The 22,609-nt window shown below is 51.1% G+C and overlaps 1 protein-coding gene across 1 annotated transcript; it reads left to right on the top strand.

The window, feature by feature from the left end:
- The first annotated feature begins 556 nt into the window (after positions 1-556).
- On the top strand, positions 557-22,492 carry LOC111150190 (solute carrier family 22 member 20). Its single transcript, XM_022507593.1, has 10 exons — positions 557-931; positions 1,021-1,124; positions 2,728-2,882; positions 5,985-6,153; positions 6,689-6,812; positions 7,713-7,828; positions 11,203-11,417; positions 13,140-13,248; positions 13,439-13,642; positions 22,396-22,492. Exons 1-10 carry the CDS (start codon positions 557-559, stop codon positions 22,490-22,492), a joined length of 1,668 nt encoding a protein of 555 aa, XP_022363301.1.
- The last annotated feature ends 117 nt before the right edge of the window (positions 22,493-22,609 follow it).

Genomic DNA, 22,609 nt, shown 5'->3' with positions numbered 1-22,609 from the left:
CGAGGCGGGGAGACCCGGGCTGCCTCTTAGCGCCCCTGCCCCAGCATTCCCATCCTGCCCTACCCCTGTTTATTCTGTGCAGCCTCTTCTTGGGGGCTGGGGCCCAGGGACTGGGTCCCCTACACTGTCTGGATCGGGCTCTGGAAGGTGCCTCTCGGTGGCCCCCAGGAGAGAGGGGAGGGTGGTGATGGGCGGCAGTGACTGCTGGGGTCCCGCGGGGGGGCCGGCAGGGGCGGGGCGGCTGGGCCTGTGGATCCCGGCGGTGGGCTGCAAGGCAGAGCTCTGGGACCCCCGGCGGTGGGCTGCAAGGCAGAGCTCTGGGACCCCTGGTTTTCTAGCTGGGAGCGGAGATGGAGAGAAGTGAGGACCAAGGCCCTGGAGGGAGGGGGAGCCCTGCAGGCCTGGGGACTCCCGGGGCCTCCCGTGAGGTGTAACCGGACCCCTCTGACCTGCTGGATGCAGGGCATGCAGTCCTGACCCCGGGCCTATTCCTCCACCTCCCGGGGGGCCCGTCCTTTACATAAGGCCGCAGCAGGCTGGGCCATAGCCCGTGGCCATGGCCTTCACGGACCTGCTGGACAGCCTGGGTGGTGTGGGGCGGTTCCAGCTCGTCTACACGGCCCTGCTGCTCCTGCCCTGCAGCCTGCTGGCATGTCACAACTTCCTGCAGAATTTCACGGCCGCTGTGCCCGGCCACCACTGCCGGGGCTCTGCCAACCACACCATGGCCGCCACCAACCACTCGGGGGCCTGGCTGAGGGCCACCGTACCCCTGGACCAGCTCGGGGCCCCCGAACCATGCCGGCGCTTCACGGAGCCTCAGTGGGCCCTCCTGAGCCCCAACACCTCTGTCCACGGGGCAGCCACGGAGGGCTGCAAGGACGGCTGGGTCTATGACCTCAGCACATTCCCGGCCACCATCGTGACCGAGGTCTGCGGGGGAGCCAGCGCGCTGGACAGGTGGGGGGGCTGCTGCCCGAGGCCGAGGCTGGAGCGCCCCTCTCCCTCTCTCCCCTGCAGTGGGATCTGGTGTGTGAGGCCCGTCCCCTCCGCGACCTAGCTCAGTCCATCTACATGGCCGGGGTGCTGGTGGGCGCCGCCGTATTCGGCAGCCTCGCAGACAGGTGAGCCTTGACAGGGAGGGTCCCAGCCACCTGAGCCTCTTCATTCATTTTACTTGATTGACGCTGATTGGTAGAGAGATGACGCATTCGCATAGTTCACGGTTCTAGAAGGTGTGGGAGAGTGCAGGGAAGCGTCCCTTTCCCGCTGCTGTCCCACCATCCACTGATTTCTAGAGGGCAGCCTGGTTTCTGTGTCTCTTTCCAGATATATTTTATGATTCTTTAAAAGTTTTTATTTATTTAATTGACACAGAGAGAGGGAACCCAAGTAGGGGAAGCGGGAGAGGGAGAAGCAGGCTTCCCGCCAAGCAGGGAGCCCCATGTGGGGCTCCATCCGGGGATCCTGAGATCATGACCTGAGCCGAAGGCAGGCGCTTAATGACTGAGCCACCCAGACGCCCCAATATTTTATGATTTTATGTCATCCATGCCACCAGGTACATATGCTCTGTCCCACCTTTGTCATGCCAATGCTGGGGCACCCCACGGGTGCTTCTGGACCTGGCTTTTACTTCCCCTCAAGGCCTCTGCATGTTCCTTTAGAAAGAACTTTCTGGTCCTCCCTACTGTCCCTGCTGAAATTCTATGGTATGGATGACCAGAACTAAGCAGAATGGCCCCTGAGGGTAGCCGGCAGCCCTTCTAGAGGGACCCCAGGAAATCCAACCCGGCTCTAATGGAGTCGGTTCCGCACCTCCTGTCCTCTTTCCTCCGCCTTCCAGCTCATCCACCCCTCCCGCTCTCCTCGTGAGTTCCAGGGGTTCCCCGACCTTCCCCACCCCCCATTGCCGCTCCGCACCCTGGAGTGCTGACTGCCCCTCCCCCCAGCCTGCGTGCTTTAGGCCCCTCGTGGGCAGCTCCGCCATGACCGTGGCCGTACTAGGTCACGGCACAGCCCGCCCTTCCTGTGGACGAGCTTGTCTCTTACCCACGGTGTCGTGTTTGTCACCAGCCCCCAGTGCAGGACAGTTAGTTACCTAGAGGTGATCGAGGCATGTTTGCGTCAGAGAATGAGCGCGTGAACAAGCGAATGGGTCAGGGGGTGAGCAGCGTGCAGCCCCCTTCCCGGCCTGCTGCCCTCCCAGCCGCGTCAGGGCTCTGGCCCCGGACCCTCACTCACACATGGGGCAGGGCCAAGGCCGGACCAGGATAACCCTGCTATCCTGAACGCTGACCTTCGACCCATTTGTGCTGTGACAAGCCCCCGCCCAACCTGGACCTCCCCAGCATGACCAGCTCAAATGAGGACTCGACGCTGGGGTCCTGCTCCCACTGGCCCCTGAGTCCTGGTGTGAGGCCTCCGTCCAGCCAGAAGCTCACTCAGGGGACCTTCTGACCACAAGCCCCGAAGATTAAGAGCTGGGTTGGGGGAGGGGCAGATACACTCCTTGAGTGAAGGAACAAAAGACAAAAGACAAGTCTTCGTGTCCGGTTTTCCCTCCCTGACCCTGGGCCGCCAGCGCCTGCGTCCCAGCAGGTGCCCTTGGCTCTGTTGGAGGGACTGGCCTGGGGGAGCCGCTTTCTCTCTCCCTCCCCCCGCAGCCCCCACGAGGGATGCGGCTGCTGTCCCCGGAAGCTAACCCCAGCCCGGCGCCCGGCTCAGGCTGGGCCGCAAGGGCCCCCTGGTCTGGTCGTACCTGCAGCTGGCAGTTTCCGGGGCCGCCACCGCCTACTTCGGCTCCTTCGGTGCCTACTGCGTCTTCCGGTTCCTGATGGGCATGACCTTCTCTGGAATCATCCTCAACTCCCTCTCCCTGGGTGAGTCCAACCAAGGAGGGCCCTGGCGGGGCGGCCGGCTTGCGGAAGTGGGGGTTGCACCCGATCCGTGGACGTCTTTTCTGTTGTGTTGGGATGCACGTCCAGTGACTTCCACTCAGATACACTCGCCCCCCTGCCCGCCCTGGGGCGATCTGGGCTCTCCCCACCGGCCGTGAGCCGCGGACCCTGGTGGCAACATGTTCCTCCATATGCTGAGAGGCTTGGGTCGTTTCCTGTGTGCTATAGTCCCCAGGAACCACTTAGTAAGCACCTACTGTATGCCAGGCTCAGTGTGGGGTCACAAAGGGAGCTGAGACGCAGTGGTCCCCAAGGCTCCAGGCTGTCCTAAGATGCTGTGGCTCCAAAAAGGGCAGGGCTCACCCAGGCTCCTTAGCCCCATGGTGGAGACCTGGCCCCTTGGGAGCCAGATGGGAATGTCCCCCACTCCCAAAGTGACAGGGTCAGTCCTCACTCCAGGCTGGTTTCCGGCAGCTGCTGGTCGCTCCGGCACGGAGCGCCGTCAGGGAGTAGAAAGCCCATGGTGCACACAGACCAGCCACTAGCTTGTGCGAAGGGCTTAGTTGGCACCTGGGACACTACCAGGCCCAGGGAGGGTCTGAGGGATCCAGACACTGCTTCCCGAAGACGGGATGGGTCCTTCATCTCAGGGATGGGGGGAAATCTTAGGGCTGGAGAACCAGGCCGCGCCAGGCTCTCACACCTGACATCCCCCTCTCTGAATCAGGACCCTGAGGGTTGTTGATCTCACGCATGATCCCGACAAATCCCAGCCCACTCGCCTCAGCCTCCAGGGTGGGTGTCCAGCCACAGCTGGTGGGATCGGAAGGCGGGATCAGACATGCACGGTCCGTGTCGTGCTAGAATTGCGTCTGTGAGACACACCCCCTACAAACACACATACTCTCCTACCTGTGCACACACCCATATGCACATATCCCTGCTCATGCACGCACACACACACACACACACACGCACGCACACACACACCTTGTACTACCACTACATACATACCAGATGCGGTTCTGAGCACCAGAAATGGAACAAGGTACAAAGCACGTTTCTGGTCCCACGGAGCCTCTGTTTTGTGCAGGAAGAGAGACAGCCGCACGAACAAGCGGCATATATGTGCGAAGGGCACACCTGCTGCAGAGGAAACTAAAGCCCAGAAAGGGCATGAGCGAGCAGGGAGCTGGGGGGACGGTGGAGCGGCCAGGGGAAGTCCTCACTGAGAGGGGTCACTGGGCAGAGCTTGCAGGAGGGAGGGAGTGTGCCCCGCGGCTATCTGGGAGAGGAACATTCCAGGCAAAGGCCCTGAGGGGTGTGTGTTTCTAGTGAGCTCAAGATGAGGGGGTTCTTTTTTTTTTTTTTAAGAATTTATTTATTTATTTGTCAGAGAGAGAGCGAGCACAAACAGGGGACCAGCAGGTGGAGGGAGAAGCAGGCTCCTCGCTGAGAGAAGGAGCCAGATTTGGGACTCGATCCCAGGACCCCCGGATCATGACCTGAGCTGAAGGCAGGCACTTAACTAACTGAGCCACCCAGGCATCCTGAGGAGGAGGCGGTTCTTGTGGCGGGAGGGTGGGAAGCGGGGAGTGGAGTGCTGACGGATGAGGTCAGGGAGCTGGGGGTGCAGGTCCTTAGGGCCTGTGACCACTTACAGACTTTGGCTTTGACTCTGAAAGGCAGGAGCCCCTGGAGGATCCCAAGCCGAGGAGAGGCCTGACCGGATCTGACTGAGCGCTTGCCACCACGGAGGCCAGTTCCAAGCCTCATGCCTCCCCGCTGGCTGGCTGCAGGGGTGGGGTGGGGTGGGGTGGGGGTGTTGGGGAAGTGGCTAGCTACTCCCCCAGGAGGGTGCTAGCAGAAAGGGCTCAACGGGATTCTGTTGATAGAAGCAACAGGATTTGGTGATGGACGGGACAGGACGCAGAAGCTGGCTGCTCCTGGGGAGGAGAAGTGTCCTCATTAATGTGCTACGGTTGCCTTGTAAGAGCATGTGTGATTTCTTTTTTTTTTTTTTTTTTAAAGATTTTATTTATTTATTTGACAGAGATCACAAGTAGGCAGAGAGGCAGGCAGAGAGAGAGGAGGAAGCAGGCTCCCCGCTGAGCAGAGAGCCCGATGCGGGCCTCGATCCCAGGACCCTGAGATCGTGACCTGAGCTGAAGGCAGAGGCTTAACCCACTGAGCCACCCAGGCGCCCGCATGTGTGATTTCTTAACCAGTGCCCCATGCATGGACAGCTAGGTTGTTTCCAAGTTCTGCTATTTACAAAAAAATCATATACTTAAGAGTCATAATATTTCCTTTCCTACCAACCATTTATATCTTTTGCCTGTTTTTTGTGGGCTTTTTCTTTTTTTGTTTTATTCTTTTCTTTTCTTTTTTTGCCTTTTGGTGGTTTTCCTATAGATATGTAAGAGCCCTTCCAAGAGTAAGGAAATTTACCTTTTATCTATAATTTGAGTTGCAAATTTTTTGTTTGCATGTTTTTGCTGACATGACTTGATTTATGGTGCTTGTTTGTTTTTGTTAAAGCCAGGCAAGGTGTTTGTTTTTATATGCAGACACTCTTATTTTTATAAAGTCAAGTTTGTTGATCTTCCCTTTCATTGCTTCTGGTTTTTTTCTGGGTTTTCTGGCATTCTTAGAAAAGATTTTCCTGACTCTAAGATTGAAAAAAAAATTGCCATGATTTTTTCTAACATTCTTGTGGTTTAATTGGTTATATGTATTTTTAAATTTTTTTAAAGATTTTTTAAAAATTTATTTGTCAGAGGGAGAACACAAGAAAAGGGAACAGCAGGCAGAGGCAGAAGCAGGCTCCCCGCTGAGCAAGGAGCAGATGCAGGGCTCCATCCCAGGACGCTGGGATCACCACCTGAGCTGAAAGCAGATGCTTAACTGACTGAGCCACCCAGGTGTCCCTTACTGGTTATATTTAGTTCTTTGGTGCACCTGTGTCTCAGTAGAGCTCTGGAAAAATTTCAAGTGGCCACAGAGTCGCTATGAGGGCACAGGTGCATTAGACAACCTTGGGGGCTGTGGGTGCTACTGATCCTGCCCTGATTCCCTCTGCAGTCGTGGAGTGGATACCCACCCGGGGCCGGACTGTGGCGGGGGTTTTGCTGGGGTACTCCTTTACCCTGGGTCAGCTCATCCTGGCCGGAGTGGCATACCTGATCCGCCCCTGGCGGTGGCTGCAGTTTGCTGTCTCTGTTCCGTTCCTCATCTTCTTCCTCTATTCTTGGTACGTCCCGACAAGGAGGGGTGTGGGAGGGTGCACCTGTGTGACTGAGCACCCCCCCTCGTGACAATCTGGGACTGTGTAGTGACTGGGACTTGCCGGGCGTGGTGGGGACTTGAAAGGGGGTGGATGCTTGTGGGGACCACGGGCTCACGGGCATTGCCACGGCTGTCAGGAAGCTCTGATAAAATCCCTTCCATTGATGTAGGGCTCCAGAATGTTCGAGTGGTTTTGCTTTGCTTGTCAGTTCCTTTGCAACTCACAACAGGAGGGGAACTGAGACACAGCCCAGAGAGGGCCATGACTTATTCAAGCCACACGGCAGGGTCAGAACCAGATTCAAAACTGAATCTGTGACCGTTTTTAAGTGCCTTTCAGTGGGTCCCTGTCCGCTGTGCTTTGGGAAAGGGAAGCTGGTGCGTCCCCAGTCTTCCCGAGTCTGGAGGCGGCTGGGAAGGAAACGAAGGTGTATTTGCGTTTGGAGAATGGAAGGAGCTCTACTCACCCCTGCCGTCCTTCATCCTTCTCTTGGTCCCAGGTGGCTGCCAGAGTCATCCCGCTGGCTCCTGCTGCACGGCAGGTCGCAGTTAGCCGTGGAGAACCTGCGGAAGGTGGCCGTCATGAACGGGAGAACACAGGAAGGGCAGAGGCTGACCAAAGAGGTAGGCGGCGTGGCTGGAAGAAAGGGGAGGGAACGTTTCTAATCTGGCTGGTGGCCTCAAGATGTGCCAGGACTCAGTAGCTTGCCGGGACGCGCCCACCATCCAGGTGGAGAGGCTGGGAGTGAGGAGAGAGGGAAGACTTCTGGGGAAGCGAGAAGGCATAACCATCGAAGGGCTGGGCAGTCTGCGAGAAATCATTTAACTGCTTTGTTCATCGGTCCATCCATCTCTGCCATGAGGAAATAACCCCATTCCCATGGAATTGCCGAAATTTAAATAAAATAATAAAGTGAAAATATTGAAGTAGAAGCCATAAAAGGAAATTATCAAAGAATCAATAATAAAGTTACCCTTTACGATAAACACCAGCATCAGAGAATTACCATTTGTAAGATCATCACCATTTATTATGAGTAAGTAGGGTTTCTCGAGCCCCATGCTAGTCACTCTGCTGAGGGCTTTATGTCCATAATCTCATTTAATGTGTTACTTTTGTGGTTGAGGAGGCCAAGTTTGAATGGGCCGCATCATTTGCCTAAGAACACACAGTGGGAAGTGGCAGAACTGCTCAGAACCCCTGCCCTTAACCACGGCCCAGGCCTATCTCAGAGTCTCTACTGGGAGTGAGGTGTGAGGGTCCCTCGAGAACCACAGGTGGCGATTTCAGCCTAATCAGCAGGCAGCTCAGGAGCCCTGGGACTCACACTGGAGCCTCTGCTTCATCCCGAAGCTCTGGAAACAATCTGTTGAGAGCCATCAGTCCCAGGATGCAGAGACTAGAACCAGCCATCTTGCCGGGGACTGCAGACTTGACCTTCCTCTCCCCAGATGAAGGGACTCCTCGCAGGAAAACAGGGTCCCAGATCCTTTCCTTTTGCTGATCAAACTTTCCTTGTCCAGGTGGTGAACTCCTACCTCCAGAGTGAGATCACAAGTGTGCGCACCTCCAACTCGGTCTTAGACCTCTTTCGAACCCCGGCCATCCGGAAGGTCACGTGCTGTCTCATGGTGGTCTGGTAGGTGATGTGCTCGAGCCCATGTCTTTGACCTGAGGCAGGGCTAAGCCTCTTATCCCCACTTCCAAACTCTGTTCTCAAATACTCTTAATGCAATGAGCAGGTGAGCCTCGTGAATTCGATCTTGTTCCCTACCCTTTCTCTACGGTACTCTGGCCCTCTGCTCAGTACTAAGATGTGGTCATAGATGAGACATTTGTGCTGACCTGGGGATCCCACATCTGGACAGTGGGTCTCACCTTGGTGGGGGTGGGGGCGCCCATTGGAATCACCCACGCAGCTTTTCCAACATGCACCTTGTCCCCTCCTGATAGGCCCTTGGGGCTCTCCAGGAGATTCTGGGAAGTGTCCAACTCTGGAGAAACACCTGTGGGTCAGAAAGGGACAGACAGAGAGACAATAATGTCTATGAGGTATGACAAGTGTCCTTACAGCAGTTCTTCTGTCTGGAGCTGCTGAGCACATCATGCAGGAGATGGCATCTAAGTGGGTTTTACAAAAACGGTTGTGGAGTTTGCCAGGGGACCAGGAGGGATTCAGAGAGGCCATCTAGATAAACAGGAAGTGTAAAACGGATCAAACTACAAGGACCACTTGTTCCCATTAGCACAGACTGGAGCTGGCAAATCCTAAGATGAGGAATGGATTTAGAAAGGGGGTAGAGGGCATTTTAAGGACCAGGATGTCCTAGGTATGTAAATAGTAAGGGTTGATATTTACGAAGTAGGGAACACAGGCTACAAGTCATCTGTTCTCAGGAGGACACACAGCATTCTTGTTCAGTGGTTACCGGCCAGGCTGTGGTAGATGACCAGATGACCTGGGTGACCTTGAGCGAGGCAGCCAGCCTCCTGGTGCCACAGTTTCTGGCTTGGATGCCTATCACTAAGGTCCTTTTGAAAACTAAATGTTTAGACATGTAACCCCCACACCCGGCCGAGTTAAGTGCTCAGGTAGCGTCTCTGATTTAAGTTTGGAGCTGTGTCCCCTATGCACTGGAAACAGGATTGTCCACCACTCTGGACCTTTGGAGGGCTTCTGCCCTGGGCAGCCAGAGGGCTCCTCAGAACCCAAGTTGGGACCCGCCCCCTGCTTCGCTCTCCTCTTCCCACCGGGAAGAATCATCATGAATGAAAAATTCCAGGGTTGAAAGTCCCCTCTTGGATCCTTCTGGAGAGAATAAGCTAAGGCCCGTTTCTGTTTGAAGGAAGTAATTCGGGCAGCTAAGGACTGGGTCAGCCGGATGGAGTTTCTGCAGGCAGGTGGGGAGAATTGGGAGGAGGAAGAAGAATTTTGAGGAACTGGTAGGTTCTGTTGACCTGAGGCAGGGCTAAGCCTCTTATCCCCACTTCCAAACTCTGTTCTCAAATACTCTTAATGCAATGAGCAGGTGAGACTCATGAATTCGATCTTGTTCCCTACCTGTTTTACAAGCTCCTGTTGTAAATGCCTCCCATAACGTGGATTTCTTTTTCTCTACTGGTTGGTTGTTTTTTTATTCCTAAATTACAAAACCACTGCATACTCATTGGGAGAAAATTTGTTTTTTCAAACAACCCAGAAACAGAGACAGGGTCATGTTTTGGTTGTGAGGCAGGACTCTCAAGTGTAGTTCAATTTAAAAAACAAGACAAAACAGGGGCGCCTGGGTGGCTCAGTGGGTTAAGCCTCTGCCTTTGCCTCAGGTCATCAGCCCAGGGTCCTGGGATTGAGCCCTGCATCGGGCTCCCTGCTCAGCAGAGAGTCTGCTTCTCCCCCTCCCTCTGCCTGCCACTCTGCCTACTTGTGCTCTCTCTCTCTGTCAAATAAATAAATAAAATCTTAAAAAAATTAAAAACAAAATAAAAATTAAAAACAAGACAAAACAAAAGGCAGGACTCTGGAACCCAACTGCTTGGATTTGAATCTCAGCTCTGCCACTTATCTGCCACAGCTCTGTCTGTGTCATCTTGGGCGAGTTCCTTGACCTCTCTGTGCCTCAGTTTCCCCACCTGTAACACTGATATCATAATAGTACCTCCCACATAGGGTGGTTGTGGAGATTAGAAGCATTCACGTATAGAACAGTATCTTGGTAAACTCAAGACTTGTACCTGTTATCACTGTACGGAAGAAAATCGAATGCTCCTTCTCCCACTCTGTTTGCCCCGCCCCCCCCCAGCAGCAAGCCCTGCCAAGCATGAGTCCATATTCTTCCAGACCTTTGTACACAGAAGACGCCACATGTATTCTTACAAAAATGGGTCAGTACCACACATATCCTCTACTTGCTTCTAATAACGCAACCATATCTGTAAATATCTTTGCATGTTACATGAACCCAGACCTGCCTAGAGTCAACAAGAATTACTGTATCAGCTTTCTAGAAGGGTCTTTTCTTCTCTGTCTCCCCGACTCACGTAGCTGGGGGTAGGTGGGAGGATGGGAGGCGTTTCTCAGTAAGCACTAAGGGGGCAGAGGCCGGGGTCCTGCTTGGAGAGGGCCCCCTGCCAAATTCCATTTTTCCACCTCCCCCTGCCCCCGGATGTCCCAGAGCTTGTGTCGGCATGAGGTGTTGCAGGGAAACGTAGCCAGGCCGACCCACCAGGTGCATGAGGGCCTGTCCCATGCTTTTAATGTTAAGTGGGCTCAATGACACGTAACGAAGTTTGGCATCGCGATGGTTGATCACTGTGCAGTTTAGCGCCTGCTTCCTGCTTCCGAAGGCTGAGTAATTGCCCGCATTCCCCACGTGCTGTTTATCTACCCATCAGTTGATGGACACTTGGGCTTGCTTCCACCTTTCCGCTCTTGTGAACAATGCTGCTATGAACACGGATGTGCAAATACCTCTTTGAGACACTGCCACAGGGACATTTTAAATTTCTCTAGAGCCCCGCCCTCCCAAGTGTGGGAATTCCAGACTTTTGCCATCAGATTGACTGTAAACCCTGCCTTGGCAGAAGCAGCCATCTACAGGTGCAGACTTCTCAGTAAACATCGGGAGACGCAGTGAGGGTCCGACGGGGTCTTCGCCTGGTTGGAAGGCTCTCGTTTTCTCCTTCCAGCTCTTAGATGTGAAGCTCAGATCAGCCACTGAAGGGAGGAGGAGGGGCTGGAGCAGTGCAGATAGGGAAAAACACTCACACTCCGGAGCCCATACTTGGACCCGGGGAGCAGGTGCTTAAGCAGGGACATGGAGGGAGGGTAGCCTGGGCTCTAAAACCCAAGTCAGAGACTTGGATTTGGTGAGGGGAAGGGGAGGGGTATGTTAAATTCAGGGGATTTTCACTCCCTGAAAATGGAGTCCTATGTCATTCATCCTGTGCGCCATCCCCTGGGTCCAGAATTATGGACCTTGGGCTGAAGCAGGACCATTCTGCTGCCTCTTCCAGGTTCTCCAACTCCATGGCTTACTACGGGCTGGCCATGGACTTGCAGAAGTTTGGACTCAGTGTATACCTGGTGCAGGTCGTGTTTGGGGTCATAGACATCCCGGCCATGCTGGTGGCCACCACCACCATGATTTATGTGGGCCGCCGGGCCACCGTGGCCTCCTTCCTCATCCTGGCTGGGCTCATGGTGATCGTGAACATGTTTGTGCCTGAAGGTGAGCCATCTGCTCTTGCCGTGACCGCCCGGGAGTCTCTGGGGTCTGGTGGGCCTTGACTACAACAAGGGAACAGGACTGAGGGATGTTCTTCAGGATCTGGAAAGGAAGTGACTCTCTATTAGCAGAGTTTTTACTAAGCACTCAGGACTCAGTATCAGGGTCACGGTGGAGAATTGGCAGACACGAGTCTTTGCCCCCAAGGCATTTACCATCTTGTCAGGGAGATCAGGTTGATGACCTTTGAAATTCCCAGTGCCCAGTGGTTCCAGTGTCAAGGAATGGGACCCAACTGTAGGTATCTAATAAACAGTCCAGTGATTCCAACAAGAAGCCGGGGTTGAGTGTCAAGAGTCCTAGAGCTTGTGGGAAGCCAAGGACTCATGGCCTTGGGCTACTTGTCTGATTTCTCCGTGTCTTATTACTTCCCTGTGGAATAGTACATTACTACTATTGGTATTTTGACATATTTTCTTCCAATCTTTTCTTCTTTTTGTAGATTTTGTATTTGACATAATTGAGATAATATTATATGTGTGTATACATATGATTATTTTATATATGTGTATATCTTATTTATATATATAAAATATATCCTATTTCACTATATAACATAAATGTACTTTTTCATTTTATTTATTTATTGTTATTATTATTTTTAAAGCTTTTTTTCATTCAGTTTAGAGAGAGTGCCAGAACGTGGTGGGAGGAGCAGAGAGGGAGGGTTGACCCCAGGACCCCGAGATCATGACCTGAGCTGAAGTCAGTCGCTCACCTGAGCCACCCAGAGTCCCCTATTTATTATTATTTTTTTAAGTAGACTCCATGCCCAGTGTGGAGTCCAGCGTGGGACTTGAACTCATGACCCTGAGGTCAACACCTGAGTTGAGACCGAGAGTTGGATGTTTAATGGCCTGTGCCACCCAGGCGCCCCAAGATGCTTGTTCCTGTTCATACAAATGTCCCATGACCCCAGTGTTGTATTACTGTATGACAATTCATCCAGATTGGTAGAATCTCCGAGGGACCTTGAAAGAAATACCCAAATTTGAGGCTCTCCCCAAGAGGCTTTAATGTCATGGAGAGGGGGTAGGGCCCAGGTGTGGGTATCTTTTAAGTCTCCCCTCCTGGACCCAGTGCGCAGCCGGAGGACGTACCATAATTTCCTTGAACGTTGCTTGGGGGTTGGGCGAGCCGTGGGGGTTTTACGGTTCATAACCAACAGCAGGACAAGTTAATAATGGTAAGAGCAAACACTGAGTGAGCGCTGAGCCCTTTGCACTCCTGACGTCATGGAAACGTATGACAACCCGGTGAAGCAGGTGCTGGTATTTTCCTCATTTTATGGTTGAGGACACCAGAGAGGTTAAATGCAAGTGACCAAGGTCACCCAGCTGGGTCAGAGCTGGGGTTTGAACCCAGGCCTCACTCCAAAGTTTGTCTTGCCTCGGAAAGGGGAAAAGGAGGCAGAAGTGAGAGAAGGTCAGGGTGGGGCATTCCGGGGTCTCCGGGGCAACATGAGGTGGTGCAGATTCCAATCCCTGACGCCCGCTGCTTGGCCTCCCTCCTCCCTTTTTGGGCTCTGAGCCTCAGCCTCAGCCTCTTCCCCATATCCCATCCCCTTCCGAGCACCCCTGCTCCCACTGCTACCCTTCTGCCTCCCTGACGCCTTTGGGGCTCTTGAGCTCCCCCTAACCCCCGGCTCTGTCCACCTTTCTGCAGATATGCAGACCCTGCGCACAGCCCAGGCAGCACTAGGCAAAGGCTGCCTGGCCAGCTCGTTCATCTGTTTGTACCTGTTCACTGGAGAGCTGTATCCCACAGAGATCAGGTGGGTCCATGGGGTGAGGGGAGCAGAGCAGCACCTGCCCCAAGCTGGGAGACCCCGGAGCCCCAGGCCTCAGCACCTGCTGAGTTTGCTGAAGTAGGACCCCTCTTCCTTTCCATCTGCCCCCTGACACCTGGGGCCCGGCCCTCTAGGCAGTCTGGGCCACAGCCACTGACCAGTCTGCACTTTTTAGGCAGATGGGGATGGGCTTTGCCTCGGTCAGTGCCCGCTTTGGGGGTCTGGTTGCACCCCTAATCGCCACGCTCGGGGAGTTCAGTGCCATCCTGCCCCCCATGGGCTTTGGGGCCACTTCGATCCTGGCTGGGCTGGCTGTCGGCTTCTTGGCTGAGACCCGCAACGCGCCCCTGCTGGAGACCATCGAGGCCATGGAGAGGAGGTAAGGAGCCTCTGGGCATGGTGGGGAGGGGGTGAGGATGACCAAACAGGCTGCAGGTTCCTGTGAAATGACCTGGGGCCATGAGGGTCCTCCTGCTGCTGTACCAATGTCATGGTGGGTAGGTGGGAGCCACCCCGGGAAGACCAGCCTCGCCCACCCACCTTTGTCTAAGAGGCTTGGCTTTCATCAAGGACAGACCCAACCGTGAATGGTGACACAGAACGAAGAATAAATTGGAGACCAGGCAAAACAGGGAAATGAGTTGAGGTCAAGCCTGGCAGAGACATGGGGATGACAGTTTGTAGGGAGGAGAGGTGCCACATTCGGAAGCAAAGACAGGCCTGTGTGTCTGCCGGGGTGGCCTTCCAGATTGGCCCAGAACAACAGAAAAGGAGACACCCCCCCTTAATGACTTTTGTCATATTGTCAGAGAGGAAAAGCGCTACCGGTTCTCTGGGGAAAGCGAAACTCTCCTCAACAATTAACACTGGAAGAAATTTCTCTCATGGATCTCCTCGGGGAGGTCACTGAGAAGGTGATGTCCTTGAGGATCTTTCTGAAAATGCGGTGGACTTGGTGCGTTTCCCAGCAACAGTGGGGTCACCGAAGATCCTTGGCTGTGGGGAAAGGGACGAGGGAAGGGAACAGGGCCTGAGGCTGTAGCTCGGGGTCCAGCTTGATCTGGCAGCCGGAGCCGTTGCCCCAGGGACCTGCGAGGTGGACTGTGTTTGAAATCCTAGCTCTAGAAAAATCTCAGTAATGCCAAATGAATTCGAGTTTTGGGTAACAGAGCTCCCTTTGATCCTGCCAGGAACATTTATTATAAAGCTACTGTATGTTGTTACAGATGTGAACCAATTACATGATGGAGACCATTTACTAAAACTAATTTAATTTAAATTATTGAGAGAGAGAGTGCAGGGGGAGAGGGAGGGAGAGAGAGAATCTGAAGCAGACTCCATGCCGAGCACGGAGCCAGACATGGGGCTCAATCCCACAACCTTGAGATCACGACCTGAGCCGAAATCAAGAATCCGATGCTTAACGGACTGAGCCACCCAGGCACCCCTAAAAATAATTTTATTTTTTTAAATTGTTGAGGGGCACCTGGGTGACTCAGTTGGTGAAGCATCTGCCTTCGGGTGAGGTCATTAACCCCGGGGTCCTGGGATCGAGCCCCAAGTTGGGCTCTAGGCTCCCTGCTCAGCTGGGAGTCTGCTTCTCCCTCTGCCTGCTGCTCCCCCTGTGTTCTCTCTCTGTGTCAAATAAGTAAGTAAAATCTTTATTTTTTTAAAGATTTTATTTATTTACTTGAGAGAGAGAGAGAGCAAGAGAGGGGAGAAGGTCAGAGGGAGAAGCAGACTCCCCTCAGAGCTAGGAGCCCGATGTGGGACTTGATTCCGGGACTCCGGGATCATGACCTGAGCCGAGGCAGTGGCTTAACCAACTGAGCCACCCAGGCACCCCAGTAAGTAAAATCTTTAAAATAAAATAGTTGGGAGCAAGCCATTCTTTCTCACAATGATTTGTTGATCGGATCTGACCTAGCTGGTCCTACAGGAGCCTGGTCGTCCCAGGGGGTGTGGAGACCTTGACCACGTGGGGAAACTAACCAACATCCAAAAACAGGGGGTTCCCTGAAGCTTCACAAATGCTGCAGAGTTGTCCCAGATTTTGTATGGTTTTATCGTTTATTTTTTAAATTAACGTATGTTTGAGGGCGTTTGCGTCTGTGTCTGTGTGTTGAGCGAGGTCTGGGGCAATCTCAAAAATACCCTCTTTGTCTGAACCCTGGGGGAGAACGTTGTCGAGACCCCTCCACCAAATACTCTAATGTGTAATTCTCTCCAACAAGGATGTTCTGTTACACAACCTCAGTGGAGCCATCCCAGTCAGAAAGCTAATATTGATACATGATTTCCATTTAGTCCTCTGGCCTCCTTCTGCTTGTCTTCCCCACCCCCATCCCTGGCCCCACCCCCAACATCCTATAGAGCAAGAGGATGTGGCTTGGAATCAGAAGAGGCATTTAGACGTTGTATTTTGTTTGGGCTGGATGAAGTCCTCCGGTGTTCTCGGACTCTCTAGACTCCAACAGTTAGACAAGGTTTTATACTAGGAAGGACAAGTGTGAGGCCATAAAGCACACTTATAAAGGGCTTTCAGGAGATGAAGGATACAAAACAGTTAAGAGGGAAAAAAAAATGCAGGCAACCATCAGGAAGGCCCAGGGCATCCTGGTGCACCACCCGGGGGTCCTGTCTGCCCTCTGGTCTCTGTCACAGACTGTCAGCATGAAAGGGAGATACCAAAATCTCAGGGAAGCCTAGGCACATACACCTGCTGAGGGGTTTTCTCGGTATCCCGTTGGTCACAGCTAAAATCAGGTTGTAGAACCAGGTAAACCAACTGCAGACCATAAGTTCATAATTTTCAACAAACCATACTAGACGGGCTGGGAGAGGTGGCCTCCAGAGGGAGAGTCCCACTTTGACAGCACCTGATCAATTACTGGCTAGTCCATTTCATCCTTGCTGTGGTTGATGGTCAGTGTTTTGGCTCCAGGTGTCTTTGAAGTTGAACACGGAGCTGCCACAGACTAGCTATGAATTCACCATGACCTTGACCTTTTTGAAGATGCCAGACCAGTTGTTCTGTAGATTTCCCCCCGGTTTGGGGTCTTCCGATGTTACCGGTTGCAGCTTAGACATCTCTGGCACTGTTATCACAGGCGTGAGCCCGAGTCCTGCTCATTGTATCCCACCAGCTGGTACAACTTTTTGACTTCTGTGTTCTTTCACAATTCTTTCAGTATGTCCTTGTTTTCTGGATAGTCTAAGCTCCTTTCCCCGTAGCTGTCTTGGTAGCCCCTTTCCCTGATGACTTGGTTCATTTTAAGAAAGACTGGTATTTAGAAGCCAAGGTCCTTGGGGGTGCCTGGATGGTTCAGTTGGTTAAGCGTCTGCCTCTTGATTTTTGGCTCAGGTCACGGTCTCAGGGTTGTAAGATGGGCCCCCGCCATTGGGCTCAGCAGAGAGTCTGTTTGAGATTCTCTCTCTCCCTCTGCTCCTCCCCCACCCTTCTCTCTCTCTCTCAAATAAATCTTAAATTAAAAAAAAATCCAAGATCCACGTATGAGGGACTCATTATTATGGGTTTTTTCCTGCTCTCAAGCCCTCTCAGTAGACAGAAGTAGGGAATATATGAATATACATATAGATACAGAGACCAGTACATCTTTTTTTTTTTTTATATCTGTAGATCGTACTGAAAACCATGAGTCACACCATTACTTCCAACTCCAATCCAGCAGCACCCACCACCAGGTTTATCCCAGTTTGTTCTCTTTTCATATTTAACTCCCTTCTCTGACAAGGAGAAACCTGCCTTCCCTCAGCCTTAACCTAGTTGCCTAACTCATCAATCTGCCAACATGTAACCCATCCCTCTCCTCCACGGACCCCTCTATACCCCCCTTGGGCTCCAAAACCCCATCCTGGGCCGGCCCTCTATGTGGACACCTACCTTGCTTTGCCCCACATGATGGCTTTAAGATCAAATTGTTCATGAAGAGAAGGGAAGAAAAGTTTTTTCATATATTCTTGATGAAGTCGTCACTGTCATAAACAGATAAAGGACAATCCCCCTGACCTCCCCACTCCGCCAACCTCACATGCCTCTAGATGCCCCCTTGAGATTATAGCAAGTATAACAAGGCCAAAAGGTAGACTAGCCACATTCAGAGCCTGTTTGCATCTCATATAAACTTTTGCATAAGAAATCTAAAGTTGTGAGTGATTTTTTGGTTAATATTGTGTTTATTTATTTGAGAGAGAAAGAGAGAGAGCACGAGCGGCAGGAAGGGCAGAGGGAGAGGGTAAAGCAGAATTCCCACTTAACACAGAGCCTGACGGGGTCTTGACAGGGCTCAATCCCAAGGTCCTGAGATCATGACCCGAGCTGAAGTCAGATGCTTCCCTGTCTGAGCCACCCAGGCGCCCCTAAACCTGTGATTTATTAAGGAGGAAATAGCACGATGCTTTTTTAGCAAATAGAATGGGCTCACATCTTGGGGAACAAAACCTGCTCTTGGGTTGGAGCTGGACGAGCAGTTGTTTTGGGACAGTTTCTCAACCATTTCTCATTATCACCCCTCCCCTCCCCACTGCGGGGACTTTTCTATATATACATTTCTTTCCCCCTAATCACACCCCCACCCTCCCAATAACAATGTAATACCACAGATACACTGTGTATCTGTTGACGTACTGTGGCCCTTTGGAAGGCCACAAACCATTTACTATCTCAGATTTTTTGTGTCCCCCCTCCCCCCACCAAGAACCAGTTTTTGCCTCCTGGGGACAACATCACCCCGGTGAAGAATGAGTGTTCTTCATGATTACCTGTTCCAATAGCCATGGGACCTCTTGCAATTAGGATTTTTTTTTAAAGATTTTAATTTATTTACTTATTTATTTATTTGAGAGAGAGAGAGAGAGAGAGCTTGAGATGGGAGAAAGTCACAAGGAGAAGCAGACTCCCCATGGAGCTGGGAGCCCAATGCGGGACTTGATCCCAGGACTCTGGGATCCTGACCTGAGCGGAAGGCAGTCGCTTAACCAACTGAGCCACCCAGGCACCCGTAGTTAGGATTTTTAGAGCCCCTGCGGGGCTTATAATCAGATAACACATTTAATATGCTCCTGCATGATTCTCGAGGGTTCTGGTCCATGTTCTTCTTTAATAACCTGTCCAGGGTTCTTCTTGACAATTCCCCCATAACCAAATAAGAGACAGAAACAACTCAACTTGTTTTGGTTTCGTAGGAAATGGTGATGTTGGGGAACCGGAGGCAAGAAACAGCCTCTGTTGAGTCGGTCAAGCAGAATTTCCGATATCCGAAAAATAAGGATTCAAGAACTGCTCAGCCCATTTCCTTTTTCTCCATTTCTAATTTCATCAAATAACTGTGAATGCTAGTCCCAGGCCTGGGGTGTCATGGATTAGGATGAGAAGAAAATGTCTCTTTTCAAGGTTCACATTACCCATCTCCAAAATGGCGGCAAACCAAGAGGGATTAGCAGTAACACACCTTCTACTACTGGTTCCTGGGTTATGTAAAGATGTGAGGGAACTTCCTGTTTTTACTTCACAGGCTGCCAAAAATCCATTTGTTAATGAATAATTTCTATGTAAATTGTTCCTATCCTTCATTAATCACAAGACCAGATACTGTTTTTCCAGAATGGTCTGTATGCCCGGTGTGGGGCCGGGTCAGCCTCCGTGACCCAGTTGGGCTTATGCCCCAGTTTGTTGGGGCAACACAGCAAAGGCAGGCGAGAATTCTACCACTGAACCATCCATGCACAACACAGCAAAGGAGGAGTGGACTAACCCTGCTCAAAAAATCCTCTTCTGTGAGAACAGAACATTCACAAAAGAGGAAATGCTGATAGAAAATAAACAAGAGGAAAGCTATTCACGGCAGTCATAATCAAATAAATGTAAATTAAAATGGGAAAGAGGTCATTTTAAAATATCCAATAAAGAAAACGTTGAAAACATAGTAGTAGTCAAGGAAGATGTATAGACAGGAAGGAGGAAACTCCTGCAAGTTTCTGGAAGTTTCTTTGGCATTACTGATCATGAGATGGCAAATTTTCATATACTTCTAAGTAGCAACAACATTTGCAGGATTCTGCCCTAAGCAAATCAGCTGAAATGTGGACAAAGGATATTGAACAAGGATATTCATCACCATGTTTAATATGCCCGGAAAAAAATGTAAACTTTCCAGCTCTCCAACAATTTCAATCAATTATAATATACCGTGCAGTAGTAAAAAGTTATGTTGATGAAGACTTTTTTTTTAAAGATTTTATTTATCCACTTGACAGAGATCACAAGCAGGCAGAGAGGCAGGCAGAGAGAGAGGGGGAAGCAGGCTCCCCACTGAGCAGAGAGCCCAATGTGGGGCTCAATCCCAGGACCCTGAGATCATGACCTGAGCTGAAGGCAGAGGCTTTACCCAATGAGCCACCCAGGTGCTCCTGATGAAGACTTTTTAAGGGCCCGGGGAATGTTTATACTATATTTTTAAATATTAAAATTAATTATGATATTTCCTAATTATGTCAAGAAATAAGAGACTCAGGGTGCCTGGGTGGCTCAGTGGGTTAAAACCTATGCCTTCGGCTCAGGTCATGATCTCAGGGTCCTGGGATCGAGCCCCACATCGGGCTCTCTGCTTCGTGGGGAGCCGCTTCCTCTTCTCTCTGCCAGACTCTCTGCCTACTTGTGATCTCCGTCTGTCAAATAAATAAATAAAATCTTTAAAAAAAAAAAAAAGAAGAGACATCTGGCTGGCTTAGTTTGTGGAACATGCACCTCTTGATCTTGAGGTCATGAGTTCAAGCCCCACATCGGGTGTGGAGATAACTTAAATAAATGAATAAATAAATAAATAAATAAATTAAATTAAAATAAACTTCAAAAAAAGGAATAGAGACTCACAAGAAAGAAATACGTTAAAATGGTGACAATTGTTGCCTCAAGGTATGAGTGACAATTTTTTTCCTGGTTACTTTTTTTTTTTTAAGATTTTATTTATTTATCTGACAGAGAGATCACAAGTAGGCAGAGAGTCAGGCAGAGGGAGAGAGAGAAGCAGGCTGTCTGCTGAGCAGGGAGCCCGATGTGGGACTCGATGCCAGCATCCTGGCATCACGACCTGATCCGAAGGCAACCGCTTAACGAACTGAGCCACCCAGGCACCCCCTGGCTACTTTACATTTTTAAAAATTATCTCCAGGGGTGCCTGGCTGGCTCAGTTGGAAGAACATGCGACTCAATCTTGGGGTCCTGAGTTCAAGCCCTGCACTGGATAGAGATTAGTTAAATAAATAAAACTTGAAAAATATTTTAATATGAAAATTATCTCCAAATTGTCTATATTGAGCAGGCTTTCTTTGGTAACCAAGAGGGAGAGGCACACAATGAAAACAATTATAAGAATTCAGTTAGGTCGGGGCACCTGGGTGGCTCAGTCATTGAGCGTCTGCCTTCGGCTCAGGTCATGATCCCAGGGTCCTGGGATCGAGCCCCGCATTGGGCTCTCTGCTCGGCGGGGAGCCTGCTTCTCCCTCTCCCAGTCCCTCTGCTTGTGTTCCCTCTCTCGCTGTATCTCTCTCTGTCAAATAAATAAAATATTTAAAAAATTAAAAAATTAAAAAAAAATAATTCAATTAGGTCATTTCCCAGGCACAGGGAAGCCCTTCTCAAGGCCCAGAAGCTAGGGATGGGTCTGGAAAGAGGTTAATGCTCCTTAAAGCCTGCCAAGATGGTGGAAAGACCCAGAGGAGAGGCCACAGGGCCTGGGCAAATTTGTGAGGCTCCAGTTAGTGACCTTCCATGGAGTTTCTTCCACTGGTAGTGGGGACTTAGAGAGGTGAGGGGGTGGGAGATGGGTTGCAGGCTTTCAGCAGGAGGTCTGACGCTCCACCATGACTAAAGCCCAACCCATTGGTCAGCTGGGACCTCCTGCCACCGTCTCATGCATGGTGAACAACAGCTGCATGGCTGACCCCAGTACACTTTTAATGCTTATTGTATTATATTCCAGAATTAAAAAAAAGAAGACCATGGATTTCAGGTTCTACAACAGGCCTTCTGGTCATCTTTGCTCATATGATGAATTTTAAAAATGGCGTTGAGCCAGTCTAACCATTGGAGCAGTTGAATCTGGAGAATGTCTGCCTTTGGGTTTTTAGGATTGTCTTTGGAAGGGATGGGGAATCCGTGGGTGGGAGCTGAGGAGACAGAGGCAGGCGGGACAGGCACACAACGGGTAAAACCAATAAGCTGAATGGACCCAAGAGACAGAGTCAGAAAGTCTACAAGACTTCAAGTGCAGAAAAGACAGACATGGAGGACAGTAGAGTTAGAAAGAGACATTTCTTTGGGATTATGTGAAGAGATAATCACACCCAAAAATGGCTTAAACCATTGGACTAAAAGGTTAGAAATAAAAGAGTTACAATCCAGGATGAAAACTCTGATAAAAACATCCGAAACATTGAAAATGTTCTCAAACTGGAGCCAGCGAAAGTAGACCGGAGAAATTGACGAGAGGTGTAAATGATGAAAACGAGAAATAAATGAAGACTAACAAAATTATGTAGAACAAACCATTCTCAGGGTGCACAATTCCAGGATAAAATAAAAGGGACCACAACCCAAATTATTTCAACGATAGAGGAATACAATCGAAAAAGGCAAAACGGCACCTGTTCAAAGGACAGAAAGCCCCATGGGGCAGCCTTCACACCGTTTGGGAGGCCCAGCCCCTGATTTTCCTCTCTGCTCCTGCCTGACTGATTCTCTACCTGGGGCAGAGGGAGAAGGGCCTTGGCAGTGCCCCATCCCCCCACAGTCTCTGTGGGTGTCCTTGGTCCGCAAGGAAGCTAGGCCCAGCCCCAGCAAGTTCAGTGAGCCTGGTGCCCCATTCACCAGTTGAGAGACCTTGGGTGTGTGTCTGGCCTCAGATCTTCATTGGAAAACTTTTTAACCTTGCAGTCTTTCCCTGAGGGGCCCCCATGAGAACTAGGGGAAGGGCCGCTGTGGCTTCTACCATCCTTGGGGTTTGCGGACAGTAGAGACCCAAGTCTTGAAGGCTGTGCACACACCACCTACTTCTTGCCACCTCCTTTCTGCCTTTTTGTCTTATTTTTCCATTTGCCTTTTCATTTCAACAGAGTCAAAGGAGGTCTTTCCAAGAAGGATGAAGAAGAGAAGAGGGAAGAAATTTCTCTCCAGCAGCTAGGAGCTTCTCCCCTCAAAGAAACCATCTAAGCTGCCAGAAGCCTGGTGCTGGCTCACAATACCTCTCTGGGTGTTCAGACACCCCCACGGCTGTTCCTGACGCTGATGGGGGTGAGGTAGGCCAAGGACCGTCAAGACTCTTCAAGT

Source organism: Enhydra lutris, unplaced genomic scaffold (assembly GCF_002288905.1).
Source record: "Enhydra lutris kenyoni isolate GAN:26980312 unplaced genomic scaffold, ASM228890v2 scaffoldscaffold22, whole genome shotgun sequence".
NCBI classification, from domain to species: Eukaryota; Metazoa; Chordata; class Mammalia; order Carnivora; family Mustelidae; genus Enhydra; species Enhydra lutris.
The sequence above is the reverse complement of the archived record's forward strand: the minus strand, read 5'-3'. Positions and strand labels throughout refer to the sequence as shown.

What these genes read in the sequence shown, in the direction of transcription:
- LOC111150190 (XM_022507593.1), top strand. Translation starts at nt 557, where the DNA reads ATGGCCTTCACGGACCTGCTGGACAGCCTGGGTGGTGTGGGGCGGTTC. An exon ending in ATCTTCTTCCTCTATTCTTG is followed by an intron (nt 6,154 to 6,688) that starts GTACGTCCCGAC and finishes TCTTGGTCCCAG; the next exon opens with GTGGCTGCCAGAGTCATCCC. An exon ending in ATCGAGGCCATGGAGAGGAG is followed by an intron (nt 13,643 to 22,395) that starts GTAAGGAGCCTC and finishes TCATTTCAACAG; the next exon opens with AGTCAAAGGAGGTCTTTCCA.